Source organism: Meleagris gallopavo, chromosome 19 (genome assembly GCF_905368555.1).
Source record: "Meleagris gallopavo chromosome 19, MGAL_WU_HG_1.1, whole genome shotgun sequence".
NCBI classification, from domain to species: domain Eukaryota; kingdom Metazoa; phylum Chordata; class Aves; order Galliformes; family Phasianidae; genus Meleagris; species Meleagris gallopavo.
Window position 1 is genome coordinate 3,416,945 of NC_139422.1, and position 16,914 is coordinate 3,433,858.

Sequence of the window (16,914 nt, forward strand, 5' to 3'; positions counted from 1 at the left end):
TCCACCTATCTGCAGCTGGCTCGCATCCACATTCTACCTCTGTGGCCACATCTTCTCACTTCAGCTTCCTTCCAGGATGGTGCTACACCATATCGTCCTTTCTTTACTGCTTTCTTCCTGACCTTTTATCATCATGGATTCGCCTCAGGTGATGACTACCTAGAATGTTACTTGGGGAAAGAGTGTGGTGTTGAGCTGATGGTGATATTGGTATAACCCCTTTGTTGCATCCATTTCAGCCAGGTCCTCATTGAAAGGCAGCTCCTCCTGCACAGCTTTTAAGAACAAGCTCTAAGGATGGAATTGGCTTAACTTATATCAGGCTGCATGTGTCTTATGCTGAGTTTTCAGTATTACTACACTCACTACCCATATAACTGCTGACACTTTCTACATCAGGCAAAGCTTCTCTTTTCCCTCCCACTTCCTTCCTTCCCCTCCCTGCTGTGGTCAGGCTTTCAGGGTACTTTCCATGCTATTCAATTCCTGGGTAACTTCCAGTGTTTCAGCCCTCTCTCCTGAAGGCTTTCTCTAACACCTACTCAGATCTCGTGAAGAGTCGATCCCCTTCATGTTGCTCTGGCTGCTTTTCCCTTTCGCTCAGACTGGTTCCTCCTTTAGAGCTGAAATGGTTTTGCCCTGTACCCTGCATGTGATTATGGCCAAAGAAATGCTGACAAATATCTCCCAGAGCTGCCTTGCCCTGGGAGCCTTGTGGAAGAACCGAGGCCTCGCTGCAGCTCAGTTTGAGAAAAGGCACTTGCAGGCTAAAAGGGGATGATCTAATCTTGCACATGCAAACAGAACGGAACTGAACTTGGGAGGGAAAAAAAGCTGCTTAAATAAATTTCTCTTTATGGGCTAAACATTGGCTTTGGGTTATGTTCTGAAAACAAATAAATCTTTACTCTCTACCTAGCACACAATAACCACACAGATTCTGCTGGGTTCCAAAAATATGGTGTTCCTGAGTGTTTACAGATATGCATTTGGATCTGGCTCAAACTGTTCCAGAAGTTATTGCTCTGTATGCAGTGGCAGTGGGCTCTCAACTATATGGAAAATTGTGTTCTTCTGTGTTCTTCTCTTGGTAAAGTAGCATAGAAGTTTGAGTGTCTAAAAGCTGACATGTAAAGCATGCTACCAGCTACCAGGAGATGGCTACTTTTTCTCTCTAGGTAACACACGCAAGAACCTCGCAATGCTTCGTAGGAGCTGCGTTTGCACTTTGTGCTGCAGTCATTGCAACATTTTCCTGTTGTGTAGTGACAAGTCATGGGAGCTAAACCGTAAACACCAGGCTCAGGAGTCTTAGCGCTGGTCACAGTCATCAAAGCTGAGAGCTGCAGTCCTCCACGTCCTACACAGATTTCCTGCCTGGTAGTCTGTATAAATCCCTGGCCTACAGCAGGCTCGTTATTATCAAGAGAACTGAGGGAAAGGAGGTGGAATAAGTAGGATAAAGCAGAGCCATGGTAATACAGAACATATGTAAATGAGGTTACCAGGTACCGTAAGGATGTAATGGAGGGGGAAAGAAAAGGAAAATGAATCCTATTGTTACTCAAGTAGCAAAAGCTAGCATCCTTCTCAGGGCAGCAGGAGGGCACCTGCACTCCTTCCCAGCACAGTGCATTCATGCCAGGCATTGCAAACAGCCCTGTATGGACATTGACAGCGAGTCCCCAGCTCTGCAGTCAAGGGGTGACCACGACAGAAGGGCTGGGAGCTGCTGGGCTGCGTGGTGCCTGCCGGCCTGTCCTCAAGGGACAAGGGAGCTCCCGACCACTGTCATGGCTGCCTGGCAGCACTTGGCAGGTGAGTCTGCATGCCTCCACCATCTGTGTGAAATCCTTCCAACCATTTCAACTGAACATTGACTTGTGTAAAATGTAGGGCTCCTAAATGACCTGACATAGTCCATATGGAGTACCTGCCACAGATAGTGACTGCCTTGACACTGATTAATCACTTCCTTTAGTCGTATATTTGTCCCTGGTTACCTGACACAGTTCTTCCCTAATAGCTTTTGAATAGATCTGGGGTATTCATATGACCTTGGCTTTGGGGAATAGCCCATCTGATGACACACATTACCTACTTCAATGTAGGCTCAGCTGCTTTCGATCAAACTAAGTTGGACAGTAGTTTTTGGTTTTGTATCTTTCCTCTCTGTACACCCAGACCTGTCCTTTTTCTCAGTGGGAAAGACCTTAGCTACACTGGATCATGCTTTGTTTTGGGTGGCCCCATTTGCAGTTGGCTTGGTCTGTGCCACACAGCACGTACAGACCATCTCTGATCCCACCTTCACGTCCTTACCTGACACTTACAGGCACGCAGTCTGTACCACTGATGCCCCTTGCTTTGAGCCCAGCAGTTAAATCACCTGTAACTGGAATCAGTCACTGCTCAGACGGAGAGCGGACAATTTTTCTAAACCCCCAAACTAAAAGCAGATTTACTCTCAGTGTGAACGTAGTTCTTCAGAGGTACAAGATACAGAAGCAAAGGTAAGAGGTATTTCAGGCTGATCTTCCATCACACCCATTCCACGTGGGAAAGCATCACAAGCTGCAGGCACCCAAGCCTGCATGAGGACCCTTTCAGTGACACCCCTTCCCCAGCCTTGGCACAGGGCACATCTCAGTGCTGCCTTTACCCACGGCTGCCCAGGGCTGGCTGCGGGAGGCACTGACTCACTGTTTCCAGGAAGCAAGATATTCTCAGCAAGAGGATCTTATAGAGCCATTTTTGGATTTATTTTTTATTTTTCATTGTGATTTAGATAAATTGTTGTCAATTTGTTTTCTTCTCCCAGCAAATAACCAGTGAAATTCAACATTTTGGATTTGAGATGTTTCCTTTTGCTTTTTCTATCCACTCAGACAACCTTCCCGTTGCAGCCAGATGACTCAGTTGCTGTGCATAAGGAGGGACCATGCCTCAGCTGAACCTCAGTGACTCAGTAACTGTCTAACTGATGTAACGTGCAGTGTGTTTTGTTGGTCCAACTATGTTGTGGCCATCTTGTGCTGGGTTATATCTTCCTTCAGATGACAGAGATTACATATATGCCATGTGCTGCTGCGTTACATGAATGATAATAATCAGGAGAACAGGGCTTACCCTGGCAAGTGTTTTTAGAAACACTGAGATTTTCCGTTAACACCTCCTTCCTAAGAGATCTTTGATGATCCTACCAGAAAATTGCCAGTGCAGTGAGTCGTGTTTTATTTTAGATGTTATTCTTGTCACTTTAAAGGATTCAAAATAATACTTTTGTTTCTTGTGAACTGAAAGAGGAAATTACAGAGGCATTATGCTTTCTACAGTCATTGCACATTGTATGCAAGCTGAAGAATGTGAAGTTAACTGGCACTGACTTTCTAAACTGGTGGCTGGGTTTGATTTGCTAGCTGGTGTGTTTTCTGCTTGTGCCCATTCCTTGCAATTTCTGTACAGTTTGCTCTTGAACCATTGATGGTATGCATTGTGAAGCTGTCCCCTGTGACAGAAGTGGCTCATTTCTTGCATGTCCTTCACATCGTGCTTTCCACTTGACCCCTAAGCGTGGCTGTTGGATGGATTTTGTGATGCTCCCAAACTCTCCAACATCTTCAGCGAGTCTCCATTGAAATGTTAATGTCTACAGCATACTTCAGGCTCATCTTGGCTTTAGATAAAAATTAAAAGTGGATTGCTTCATTCTGCATATTGAATACTAAAAGACACGCTCATTTGTCCTCTCTGCAGACTCATGATGCTCTGCCAATTTCCTTAATCCAGGCACAGAAGCAGTCAGCGATTGTTTCCATTCACTTCTGATTCCATTTGCAAAAGGAAATACCTGCAATCACAAGAGGCTTTTCAGAACAGGGATTTTGTTGAACTTGCCCAATTTCAACAAACTTTTTGCCTGCTGGCTTAAGGGGCTCTATCTGGCTGCATATCGGGGTGTCCCATTTAGCTCCCGTTGTGCTGCCATGTGTTTTTTATCATAGGGATCATCTGTTATTTTAGGATTTCCTCATCTCTCAGTGGCCCTCTGCTGACCTTGTCCCATGTCCATCTCCTCTCCCTGAGATTTTGTAAGTGTTACTGCTCACCTGGTGTAGCAGCTTATATTATTTACTATCAATTTTCAGTTTCATGATTAGCCACCACTCCCTATTCTATCTACTTCTAGACTCATATCCTGCCCTCATTTCCCATTCTTGCCACTGTGTCAGTAATATCCCCCAACCCTACAGCTACGTTCTCAGTAACAACTCTCAGTTATCTACAGAAACACACGAGTAGATACAATAAAGCACTACCATTTATCAAGGTAAATGAAGGCAAGGAGCTTTGTTAGAAAGCTCACAGCTGAATTAAATTAATACTACAAACATTTCCTCCAGAAACAATAGCCATGTCTGTGCTTTGAGTTAAGGATGGCATTGAGTCAGCCCTCAACAAACTCAATTTTGTAGCAAGGCTTTGAATACAGAGCCCAGCCAGTCCTGGTCCAGGGTCAGTGCTGTGTGTTATGGCTGTGAAATCTGGCCTTCTGGAAGCAGGGCTCAGAGTTTCAGAGAAGTTTTCCTTTTTTCACTAATTTAGCCTGATCTAATCTGAGGCAATCAAGTGACATCACACTGGTGCACCATGCATTTCATTTAATTACTTCCTTTTTCTCCTTTTTTTTTTTTTTTTAATGCACAGCACTGCTAGAAGAGGAATTCAGTGCAAGCATGTCTAGAAACTGGGCAGCCACCGCTTTGACTTCCCTTCCTGCCCTGTGCAGCCCACAGTGACGTGCAGTGAGAAGCAGGCGTGGTGAAGCATGCAGTGCTTGGGGAGGGATCCTTTACTCCACATCCCTGAGTGCCACCCATGGTGCTTTCTCCCAGAGATGCCCAGCAGAGCGGCTCCCATTGCACAGACGCTCAGGGTGCTGCTGCGGCTGCTGCTCGTGCTGTCCCTGCTGGCAGGATGCATCCCCAGTCCCTGCCTGGAGGTATGTGATTTCCGAACCACTGCAAAATCCTTTCGCTTCTCCAATGCAACTTTCTCTTCTGCTTGAGGTTTTGCGCATCAAAACTGTCGTGTGTTAGTTTTCCTAGGAAAGCTCTTCTTTCTTCCAAGGCTGTTACCAAGGCGATTGAAATATTTGAAGTAAACACTGGTCTCAGAAGCACCTGAGAACCAGAACAAGCAGCTTTAACCATTCCTTATTGTTAGCTTATATTGCCATAAGGATGATAAGGTACTGGCACAGGTTGCACAGAGAGGTGGTGCTGCCCCATCCCTGCAGACAGCCAAGCTCAGGCTGTTGGGGCTCTGAGCACTGATGGAGCTGTGGGTGTCCCTGTGCACTGCAGGGAGTGGGACCTGATGGCCTTTAAGTGCCCCTTCCAACTCAAACTATTCTATGGTTCTATTCCCTTCAGGAAGAGATCCAAGCCCTGCATAAAACATCTGCAAATTATGCAATTTTTACCTGATTCACGCTGATTTCACCACTGCCCCAAGCCCCAAACAGGCACCAATCAGTTACAAACTTTACTTACTACTTTCAGAAATTTCTGTTCTCTTTGCCGGCTTGTCTGCAATGTCACCCAGCTGAGAGCTGGTCCTGGGCACAGCACACATCCCTGCGTGTTTGTTTTGCTCTCTCAGAGGTTGCTGCTGGGTCACCCTTAGCCCCAGGGAACACCATCCTGTTCAATCAACAATAAATGCAGTTCTCAATGGGGAGTAGGATTGGTCCTATTAGAAACAGGACAAGTGCTCGATATATGAGCTTATTTCCTGAAGTTCAGGGCAGCTCATTTAGAAATGAGCTATAAGATTCATTTAGAAACAAGCTACAAGGTTCTGCTTTCCTGTATAGCTGTATGATTTCCTGACATTTGGTGCTGACTGAGATATGCCACAGGTCATCCCCAGCAAAGCTTTCAGATGCACAGGACAGAACATTTCTGGAGTTCCTGCTGAAATCCCAAACACCACCCTAGACTTGGACCTCAGTTTCAACAATCTGCAATCGCTGAACTCAAATCATTTTTCATCAGTACCTGAACTGCAGCTTCTGGATCTTTCAAGGTAATTAGCCTTTTTATATGGTTATTGGTTTGTCTTCACCATCTGGGCCTCAGTAGTTCCTTATTTTGGAGTCTCGTGGCTCTTGCCTGTTTCCTGTTTCACTCTTGCCTCCATCCCTCTGTCTCTCTGCCCATGCCATGGCAATGACCTGCAGCTTTCAGTCCAGATACTGAGTGCACACTGCCCAGAGCTGAGCCTGTCAGTCTGATCTTGTTGAACGGGATGTGAGGTGGAGGAAGGAAGATGTTCCACTTCTCTCTAAATGAGAAAAATGTCAGACTTTTCACTGTTACAAAAACTCCAAAGTGGAACACGTTGGGTGGACTGTTTTTCTAATCACGAGTAAAATAAAAAATAAAAATGAAGGTGCATTAATTTTTTAAAAGATTGCTTTAAAATATCAACGTATCCTCTTTTCCTTTCTACTCACACATCTGGGGGAGGAGGCTGGGGAGGCCTATTAGCAGATTTGAACAGATATATAGTTTTCATTCGCTTGAGACAACGGTTCCTCTGGATAAATTGTTTCACTCCATCCCATGAAAATTACAGCTCTGAAGTGACTGAGTGGCAGAGTAGGTTGGCTGTAAGGCTCATGAGTTCACTGCAGAATGGATTTGGGCCTCGAATTTTGGGTTTTCTGTCCTTCTGCCTGCATGAGTTCTGACCTTTGCCATGGCTCCAGGTATCTTGCTTTGCAATTGAGCTTCAGATTTGGAGAGGGAGGAAGGGACAGGAGAGAAGTCTCCTGTTATTACATAATTCTTTTTGTTTTGTTAATGGTGCCCCTTATTGGGAAATGAGAGTGTTCACCTGTAGTTTGAGGGGTTGGGTTCAGGGGTACTGGTCAGTGCTATAAAGCCAAACCAAACCTCAGAGTGATGCTGAGCCTGATAACATTGCATCCGTACTTAGTGCAGTAGTGTTAGTGAATGTGGGGTGAAAGGGACACTATTTCATCCACATTTATCCTCTTTTCCTGCTCAACAGGTGCCACATCCATACAATAGAAGATAACACTTTTGTGGATCTTCATAACCTTTCCACCTTAATTTTAACTGCCAATTCCCTCCAGCACCTGGGTCTGGCAGCTTTCTATGGCTTAACGTCGCTGAAAAAACTAGTATTGGTGGAAACCAACATATCTTCTCTGTCTGACCTACCCATCGGACACTTGAATACCCTGCAGGAGCTGAATCTGGGCCATAACAACATTGCTTCATTGAAGCTTCCTAAGTATTTTGCCAACCTAACCTCTCTCAGGCACCTGAGCTTTTCCTCCAATAATATTACATATATCTCCAAAGGGGACCTTGATGCTCTGAGGGAAACAAACAGGCTCAACCTCACACTGGTACTTTCTCTGAACAATATAAAGTACATCCAGTCAGGATCCTTTGCAAAGATTCACCTTGGTGAACTGGTTCTGAGATCCTCTTTTGAGAACTTCAGTGTGATGCACTCTTCTCTTCAGGGCCTGGCAGGTTTACAGGTCAACAGACTAATAGTTGGAGAATTCTCTAACATTCTGAAAATGAAAGCATTTCAGAACGGACTCTTGAGTGGACTGTGTCAGGTACAGATGCAGGAGTTTGTCTTAATGTGTTTCAGAGAGTTTGAGAATGACACAGACACTCTTTTTGACTGCATAAGCAATGTCTCCACTATTAGGTTGGTAGACCTTAATCTTGAAACATTGTCAGAGGTTCCTGTGTTTTCTCAAGTGAAACATCTGGAATGGAAGAAATGTAGGTTTCAGAAATTGCCTGCTGAGAAGCTCTCTCTTTTTAAGGAGTTGAGAGTCCTTCGTATTACCAAAAGCAAAGACCTAAATAGCTTCGAGCAAAATTTTGGGACTCTAACTTACCTGGAGGTCATAGATTTGAGTGAGAATCGTCTCTCCTTCCTTACCTGCTGTTCCCCTAAGTTTCCCAGGTCTCCAAATTTGAAACACTTGAACCTAAGCTTCAATTCTGACATCAGTTTGACTGGAGATTTTGCTAATCTGAGAAACCTGCTATACTTGGACCTTCAACACACAAAGCTAATTCATCATGGCACCTACCCTGTCTTTCTACTCCTTCAGAAACTCATTTACCTTGATATCTCCCACACCAAAACTCATGTTATATCCCATCATATCTTTCATGGCTTGAACTCCTTGCAAGTGCTCAAGATGGCAGGCAACTCCTTTGAGAACAATACGTTGACCAACCACTTTGAAAACGTAAGACGCCTCCGCATCTTGGATATTTCAAGTTGCAAATTAGTATGGGTGGTCCAGAGTACATTTAATGCTCTCTCTGAACTAAAAGAGCTAATCATCAGCAACAACAAGCTATTGACTTTTGATCCTGTAACCTACAAGCCACTCCAAGCCCTTACAGCCCTGGATTTCAGCAACAACCAGCTGACTTTCCTGTCGGACTCAGCCCTGGAAATCCTGCCTGACAGTCTGGTCTTGCTAGATATTTCTCATAACTTGTTTGAATGCTCCTGCATACACTTGAACTTCCTGAAATGGGTCAAGGAAAAGCAGGGTCTACTGCAGAACAAGCATTCGATGATATGCCACACACCTGCCTACATGAAGAATGTGAGCCTGTTAGACTTTGATATGTCCTCTTGCCATCCCAACCCAACCACAGTAGCATGCTCAGTGACTGTGTTACTTGCTGCAGGAGTATTTCTATTCTTCATTTATAAGTACTACTTTCAGCTATACTACTCAGTGGTGCTGCTCAGTGGGTGTAAACACTCTGCAGAAAGGGGAGATACCTATGACGCCTTTGTTATCCATTCCAGCAAAGACCAAGAATGGGTGATGAAAGAGCTGGTGGGACCCTTAGAAGAAGGAAAACCTCCCTTCCAGCTTTGTCTTTACTACAGGGATTTTTTACCAGGGGTACCCATTGTCACTAATATAATCCAAGAAGGTTTTCTGAGTAGCAGAAATGTCATTGCAGTCATCTCAGCTGACTTTCTGGAAAGCAAGTGGTGTAGCTTTGAGTTTGACATTGCTCAGTCCTGGCAGCTTGTTGAAGGGAAGGCTGGAATCATCATGATCGTACTAGGGGAAGTGGATAAGACCTTGCTGAGGCAGAGGCTGGGACTGTCCCGATATCTGAGGAGGAACACTTATCTGGAGTGGAAAGACAAGGAAATAAGCAAGCATATCTTCTGGAGGGAGCTGACATCAGTCCTGCTAGAAGGAAAAAATGGAATCACGAGGAGATAAAACTCATGTAAAGAGAAAGAAACATCATTTCTGTCCCGTCTCCCACCCTGGCCTTGGCTGATGTTTGATGCTCAGAAGCTGGTTCTTCTGTGGCTGTTCAGAGTTGGACAAAGTGAAGAGAGGCAATATAAAAGCACTACAGAAACACCTACTTTGATGATTGCCCTTCCTCCAGGCAGCTATCAAGACTAGGAGTGACAACAGCTCGAAAAACTGCAGGTGCCTGAGCTCTGTGGTTGTCTGTAGCAGTCAGCTGAAGCTGGTCCAGCAATCCATGCAGGGATGAGTGAATAGATTCGAGAATGGATGGGCTGTTCTTACCTCTGAAACTCAGCTTGTGCCCAGGGGCTGTTTGCTTAGGGGGATTTCAGTCTGCCACTTTGAGTGGGCCCTGGGATTTCCAGAGGACAGTGAAGGTACAGAACTATTGCTTCTAAACTCTAAACACGATAGGAAAAGAAACAAGATTGAGGCCTTTAGGTCTGGGTTAGCAAAACTAAAAGTAGCACATCACTACCATGACTAAAAGGACGGAAAGTTTAATGCCATTGAATCACAGTTCAGAGCAATTTATTGATGTGTTGGATATTGAATACTGTTGGAGTATTGCTCTCTATTTACAGAAGGCTTTGGTTGGGATTAATCACTGAATTAGTCTAGTCTTAAACTTGCAAATCCCTCTATAATCGATGCCGTTCTACAGAGGTAAAACAGAAGCAATTGAGTGGTGAATCAGACTTGATATTTTCTCAGAAGAAAGGGCCTGATTCACCTCACTTTTCTAAGCACCAGATAGCAACATCTCTGTGCAAGCCAGCGATAGGTAAGATTGACTTCAGACATTATTTGCAAAAGAGGGAAAGCTAATTTCACAGCTTGTGCTGGAAAAAGCTGCACCACAGTCCCCTCTCTGTGTGTTCTGTCAGTAGTGTAGTGGAAAAACACTAACAAAAACCTCACAGCCCTCTCTAAGGTCTTCTGTGACCCACGAGACAAAGTTTTAATAAAACCAAGCTGGATAATGCATTTGCTTGCCTGGACAGTTTGTTTTGCACCTGCTGAGGATTGCTGCAGTCAGTTCCAAAGTGCAATGCTCCTCACCTCTGCCTTTACCAATGTGCTCTGAGCTCTGCACCTCACAGCACCCCCAGGCCCTCACCCAGGACAGGGGATGGGGATGGGCTATGGGAGGTAGAGCTGGGACACAGGCCCAGCTCTAGGTTCCTTGCGTCAAGAGTTATGGAGGAAAAGCAAATATTAGCCTGGATATCATTAGTTACCTCAGAAAAAGAATGAAGTAAAATGAAATGGGGTGAGAGTTACCACTCCTGAGTTGAGCACTTCTCCATCCTTCTTTGTGTCTCTTCTGCAAACAGTTCAGTGCATACGTATTTCTGGCACGGAGTACAGCATCCTACGATTCTTGATTGTAATTGTAATAATGGGCTTCAGAAACCCTGCAAGTGGTTCTGAGCATCACAATAAGGGTTTAGGCCAGTATTGTTTAACAAGGAATGGTTTGTTGAATATCAAAACAACTTTAGGAGGAGAGCAGGGGTGATGCAGAGAGGAGGCTCCCATCTGTACAAAGTAAGCAGAAGGCAGTCACATAGTATCCTCGTCCTCTTGAAATACACTTGGGGTCTCCACAGCAGAGGCAGATTGGTGAATTGCCCTGGGCTTTTTTGCTGCCCAAGAGAAAGAACAAAAGCCAACATGGCTTTAGGAAAGAGTGAGAGGGGAGAGATTGCGAGGCAGAGACTGGAGCAGAGACCCTTATTCAGAAAACAAGGGAAACAGGTGAGGCTTATCCTCTGTGAGCTCAGTCAACATCATACCTGTTTCCCTTGATACATTTAGATATTTCCCTTGGCCTCAATAATAGTCAGTGCTTAAAAGACACAAGATGATTTATTTTATTGCCAAATCTTCAGCATCAGAAGCAGGATATACTTTCCTGCAAGGCATGATGCTCAGCAGAACAGCATGGCAGAAGACAAGAACAGCCCATGTTGGGGTGCAGTGCCAAGCTGCTGTGTGCTGTGGGTGTCCACCCGTGCACCGCAGGCTCTGCTGGGTGAGATGCTCCCAGCTCTCCTCTCTTCCCAACCCAACCTGCCACCAAAAAGTACTCCATGGTTTATGAGCTGAGGAGAGAAAGGCTGAGAATAGTTGTATTTTCACTATTTACCTGGCAGAGAAAGAGTAGATTTGGCTTTCCTAGAATCATTAAGATTGGAAATGACCTCTAAGTTCCCCAAGTCCAACCTCAGCCCACCCCACCATGTCCATTGACCACATCCACCACTCCCTGGGCACCCTGTGCCAATGCATTACCACTGTTCTGAGATGTGTTTCCTAATACCCAACCTGAACCTCCCCTGGCACAATTTAAGGCCATCACCTCTTGTGCTATCACTGTTACCTGGGAAAAAAGCCAACCCCTCCTTCCCAGAACAATTTTCTTTCCCCAATAAAATAAATTCTCCTCTCAAATCAAAACAGTACTGGGTCAAAGGGAAAATATTGTGGCTCACACACACATACACTTGCCCTTGTTATTGGAAGCAAATCTCCAAAGGAAAACTGAACATTCTCATGTCTTCAGATGTATTGCTGTCGTGGAAATGCTGTCCTAGCTTGAAGCAGTGATTGAGCACCTGGGAAGGCAGGGCCAACCCAAGGGAGCTCAGGTGCACAACCAGAAGGGTTGGAGCCAGGATCCACCCCTTCCCAGACCTCATTTAGGTGTTGGCAGTGGAGACAGTAGAATTCTGCTGGAGATCCCTGTGTACCTAAGGCCTTCCAAAGGTTAGTAGCTTTTTTTCCTTTATTTCTGTGCCCATGGCTGTTGCTTTTGAGCAAGTCCTTGCTTGCTGCAGTCTAGCACCTTGCTGCTCTGCTGTCATTGCAGTGCTTTCCATTGTGTTATAGTTCACTTGGGTTTTTGTTGCTTGGGTTTTGTGGACAGCAGGTAGCTTTGCTATTACTATTTACTCATGTGGGTGAATGTGTGAACAGATCTGTATTCATCTCTCATGTAAGGAGCCAAGCATGTTCCAATTATTAAAGCAACTGTGGCCTAGGTCATAAAAACAGATGGAGATGAAGCTCCAAAGGGCTGCTGCAGCCAAGATAATTTCATCTAATCTGTAACAGGGATGTGCTCTGGTTTCACTACGTGCTTAATCTGACACATGCCAAGCACCAGAATAGATGTAGCTCTCGTTTTACTTGCATTGCAGAGATCAGTGTCTCCGAGGAAGGCCACCATGCCAGCATCATCATGAATATGTAGTTTGCAATGAGGGCTCTGAACAGAGCAAGCCCTCGTTAACACAGTTGTATTTGTGGTCTCTATGCTGCAGCACAGGCATTCTCTAAGAAGGGAAAAGGGCCACTGGTGTTTCTGCTGCCTGGATCTGGGTGGCTGTGGGAGCAGCACTGCATGAGGACTCCCTCAGCCTCCCCAGATATCAGCACAGACTTCTGATGTCAGAAGTAATGATGCAACGAGGAAAAGCAGCTGCTCTCTCTGAGCTGAATGATGTTTGACAGGAACAGGTTGAAACTTTCCAAGAGGAGTGTTTGTCCTTTGGGAGATGCTATTTTGTAGGTGGTTTATGTAATTTAATGAGGTAGGGCAGAGAATCTACAGAACTGAAATAGCCATAGTGGGGTTTCTGGCTCTGCATTGCATGGAGGTGTCATCTTGGAGTAGATACTTCCCATGGAAACAACAGTTTTAAATATGTTCTAGAGAGAATGGAAAAAAAAGGTTGATGTTTCTCCACAACATCACTCTTTCAGTCTCAGGCTGATGTTTTTCACCAGAGCTTTTCATTTTGAGATTTCTTTCAGTTAATATAACCTGCCCAGCCTTTCATAACAAAAGCAAGAAATACAAATGCTTCCACCTACGCAAATTAAAGAGCACCTATTTGCTTTTGTAGAAAGACTTGTGGGTTTTTTTTTTTGTTTGTTTGTTTTTTTCCTGTTTTGTGCCATGCTGGGAGCCTTTAACCAAACAGAAATCCCATTTCCATGACGGAGCTCACCCCAACTCTTTGAATGTTAAACCATCGCCTGGCTGCACCACATGGGTGGGGGGGGGCTGTGAAAAAGCACTGACAGATCCACAGAGTGAATTTCACTCAGTGCCTTTTGCAAAATATCTCAGGTAAGTGATGTCAATACATGCTCATTGCCTGAGCCTGGGAGGGATGGAGCAGGGTGGCAGAAAAGCAATTCCTTCTCCAGTTGTCTGAGCTCATGTTGGGAATTGTGACAAATGACAGCTAATCATGGTTTGAAAAAGAGCCCATCTACCTCTGGTACTGACCCTCAGCTCCAAGGCTGCACAGAGGGTGAAGCCAATGTTACATCAGCCAATGTTATCAGCCAGCCTTGGTCTCCCCGTGCAGAGACAGAAACATTGCAGTAATCAGGGATGTCTCTTAAAAGCTGTGAAAATCATGGAAAAGGAATGGAAGGGATAGGAAAGGGAATCGTGCAGCATCCCAAGGAATGTGGCCGTAGCTCAGTGCTGGAGGTGGTTTGGTCCCAGGGCTTCCAGTACTGATAAGGCAGGTGGGGAACATGTTTTAGCAGCATGCTGGACTTGATGATCACCAGAGGTCCCTTCCAACACCTCTGATTGTGTATATAAAGCACCTGGAAGGCAGAAGTTTTGTGATGAGTCTGTTTTAAGTGCTTTCTTCATGAGTAATAGCAGAAGGAAATGATTTGAAATCAGTATCTTTGAGAAGATGGGTTTAAACCAAGGTTGGAAAAGTCATCCTGAGCCATCCTGCATGAAAATGGGGTTGGACTGTTCCTCTCCATATTTGCCCTGTACAGTTGGTTCCCAGGGGGGCCAGCATGCACCTCCTGCACTAATCCTGTTCCCACCAGCTGGAGAAGAAGAATATATTCACCACATATTTTAAAGTAGCTGGAACTCTGGCCTTGAAGTCCAGAAGTAATATATGTACCTTCATGTGTTCATTAGGGGAACCTTAAACCTGTCCTGCAGTGCTCCCCTGTTTTGCAGTGCTCTCTACAACTTCAGTCTGCAAGAGATTTGAGTTTAGTTAAGACTTTAGCAGTTACCATCACTGGATGTGATTTCAGACAAGCATGACCTGCTCCCTTAACCAGTTTTCTTGCACTGCTTCCCCCTTAAACCTTTATTTTTAGCAAATGAGACATGAACCTGAAAGTGTCTGCACATACCAGCTGCCCAAATCGCATCTGCAGGCACCTCTAGATTTAGCAATGATATTAATATGGCAAGAGATCTAATTGCAGCCTCTGCTCCCAGAGAGCAAAGCCAAGATAGGCTTTTCTCCAGATCTGCTCTCCAACCTTTATCCTTTCTTGTCCCATTCTCTCATCCTTTCCCTCTCCTCTATGTGACTGACACATCCCAAAACACGTGGAAGAAGGAAGGCTGGAAAAAGGGTGTCCTTTTCTAATGTCTTTTAAACAGTCTTTAAATCCTTTGGAGTGCCCAGGCAGGAGGATGAGCAGTAATTCCCCTACTGTCATTTCCTCTGCCAGCTCATTGCTTGGAGGTCCCATTGCTCACTGCTGGAGCAAGCAACCCTACTGACCCCTGCCTTGCTTCCTCTGCTCGTTGGGCTCAAGTGTTCATTACTGCATGTTGGGATGGACTGAAGCATGGAGGGCTGGGTGTAGAGTCTTCTACAGCTCTCTCACTGTGCCAACAGGTGTATGCCTGAAGCCAGACCCTTCCAACCACTTTCCTACCTCTGGTTCTCCTGACAAACACCCTTCCTTGCAGCTGCCTCTTGGCTGTGTTCCCCTGCTCCATGCTTTTCCCCATCCCTCTGGGTTGGTGCCCTCCTGGGGCTCTGGGATATGGAAGGATGAGATGCTGGGATGGAGCTGTAGCCACACCTGGGGAGCTGATTGCCCTCCGTGATAGCTGCTTCTCATGGAAAAAGGGAATGTTTTATAAAAAGCCTCATGAAAGCAAAACAGATCAAGATTTTGGTGTGAGGAGACAGCGAACGAGATAGGAGCATCCTCTTAGATTTGCCTGCCGGAGGTTATTTACCTTCAGGAAACTGCTGAATAAAAGATACAAGAATATAGCAGAAAGTAGTATTATTTGCTCCTTTCAAAGCATGACGGGAGGCAGGAAAGCATTACAAGGGGTATCTTTGAGCCTCGCCAGCCTGGTTTGTCAGGGCCGAGTTTTCACAGAGCTCTCTGGGTGACCCAGTTTCCAAGGCACACTCACATTCACACGCGTACATTGTGAGCCACAATCCACAACTTTAATAACTGTGTGACATACAAAGGAGATTTTGATGCAAAGTGGAGCTGACAGAGAAGTGGAAGGAAGTATCTACTTTTCTGCTTTATTTTTCTGTATCCAGTGCCACGCCAGGGTTGCAGTCAAGGTGGTTTCAACCTTCAGCAGGGTTGATGTTATTGTGGGTTCTGCTTTTAATGACATTTAACAAGAAGTGGTAGCTCAGGGAGGGGGGAAACAAGGGCTTTCTTTTATTTTCAGTAAGAATTTACTAGGGCTGTCAGGATTAAATGCATGAAGTGAATGCATATGGGGCTGCAAAAGGGGCTTAATAGCTTCGCTGCTGGTAACCACAGAACAGCTCTGAGACAGGATTTGCCAGCCCTGTCATGCATCTGATTAAACATCTGTGTATGTGGAGGTGTGGATCTAAGAGTAGGTCACAGTTCTGTGGTCACACTGCTGTGACTTTGCTGTTGTCTGTGGTTTGCTGGCTGTGGGTAAAGTGTGGGTGACGTGAGATGGAGGGCAGCAGTAAACTGTGTGTGCTGTGATGAGGCTGTGGCTGCCTCACTCCATGTGATGAATATTATTTATTCTCCCATGATTTTGGTCTACAGGGTCCTGCAGGCACAGATGCACGCGGGCAGGTTTGCCAGGGCAAGTGCTGATTGGGGGGGATGCTCCAGGTTGGATACCCAGCTGGATGAGCATGGATCCCAAATGCTCCCATCCTTCTCTAGGTGAGGCCTGAGATACACACATCATTCCCTGTTTGATCAGAGAATCATAGAATTGTCTGCATTGGAAGGGACCCCTAAAGGCCATCTGGTCCCACTTCCTGCAGTGAACAGGGATGCTCAGAGTCCCAACAGCCTGACCTTGGCTGTCTGCGAGGTTGGGACATCCACCACCTCTCTGAGCAACCTGTGCCAGTGCCTCTCTGCCCAGGTGACTCCAGGCTGCAGGATCAGTGCAAGCATGCTCTAATCCAAGTTGGTTCCCATGTGTCATCTTCTATGTCCTTAAAGCAAAGCAAAAAGCCGAGTTGCTTTAATAATGCTGGAAAAGGCTAAAAATGAAACATCCTCATAAAGTCTGGGGCATAGAAAATGTCTGTACATCAGAGAGGAAGGAACAACAGGCAGAGCAGCCAACGGGGGTGGATGCTGTGCCAGAAGTACATCCCTTCTCACAACTCCCCCAGGGTTTGTGGCAGGTACAGTCTGTGGAGTGGGGTTTTTGGCTTGGACCTCTATTGGGAAATGTTCTTCAACCATGAATCACAGAATCATACAATGGT

The 16,914-nt window shown here is 45.5% G+C and overlaps 1 protein-coding gene across 1 annotated transcript; it reads left to right on the forward strand.

Moving 5' to 3' along the window:
* Positions 1-4,706: 4,706 nt before the first annotated feature.
* Positions 4,707-10,354, forward strand: TLR4 (toll like receptor 4). Its single transcript, XM_003211211.5, is given in 4 exon segments — positions 4,707-5,002; positions 5,924-6,090; positions 7,081-9,302; positions 9,305-10,354. Coding segments are annotated over 4 exon segments (2,598 nt in total). The 5' UTR covers positions 4,707-4,828; the 3' UTR covers positions 9,340-10,354.
* The last annotated feature ends 6,560 nt before the right edge of the window (positions 10,355-16,914 follow it).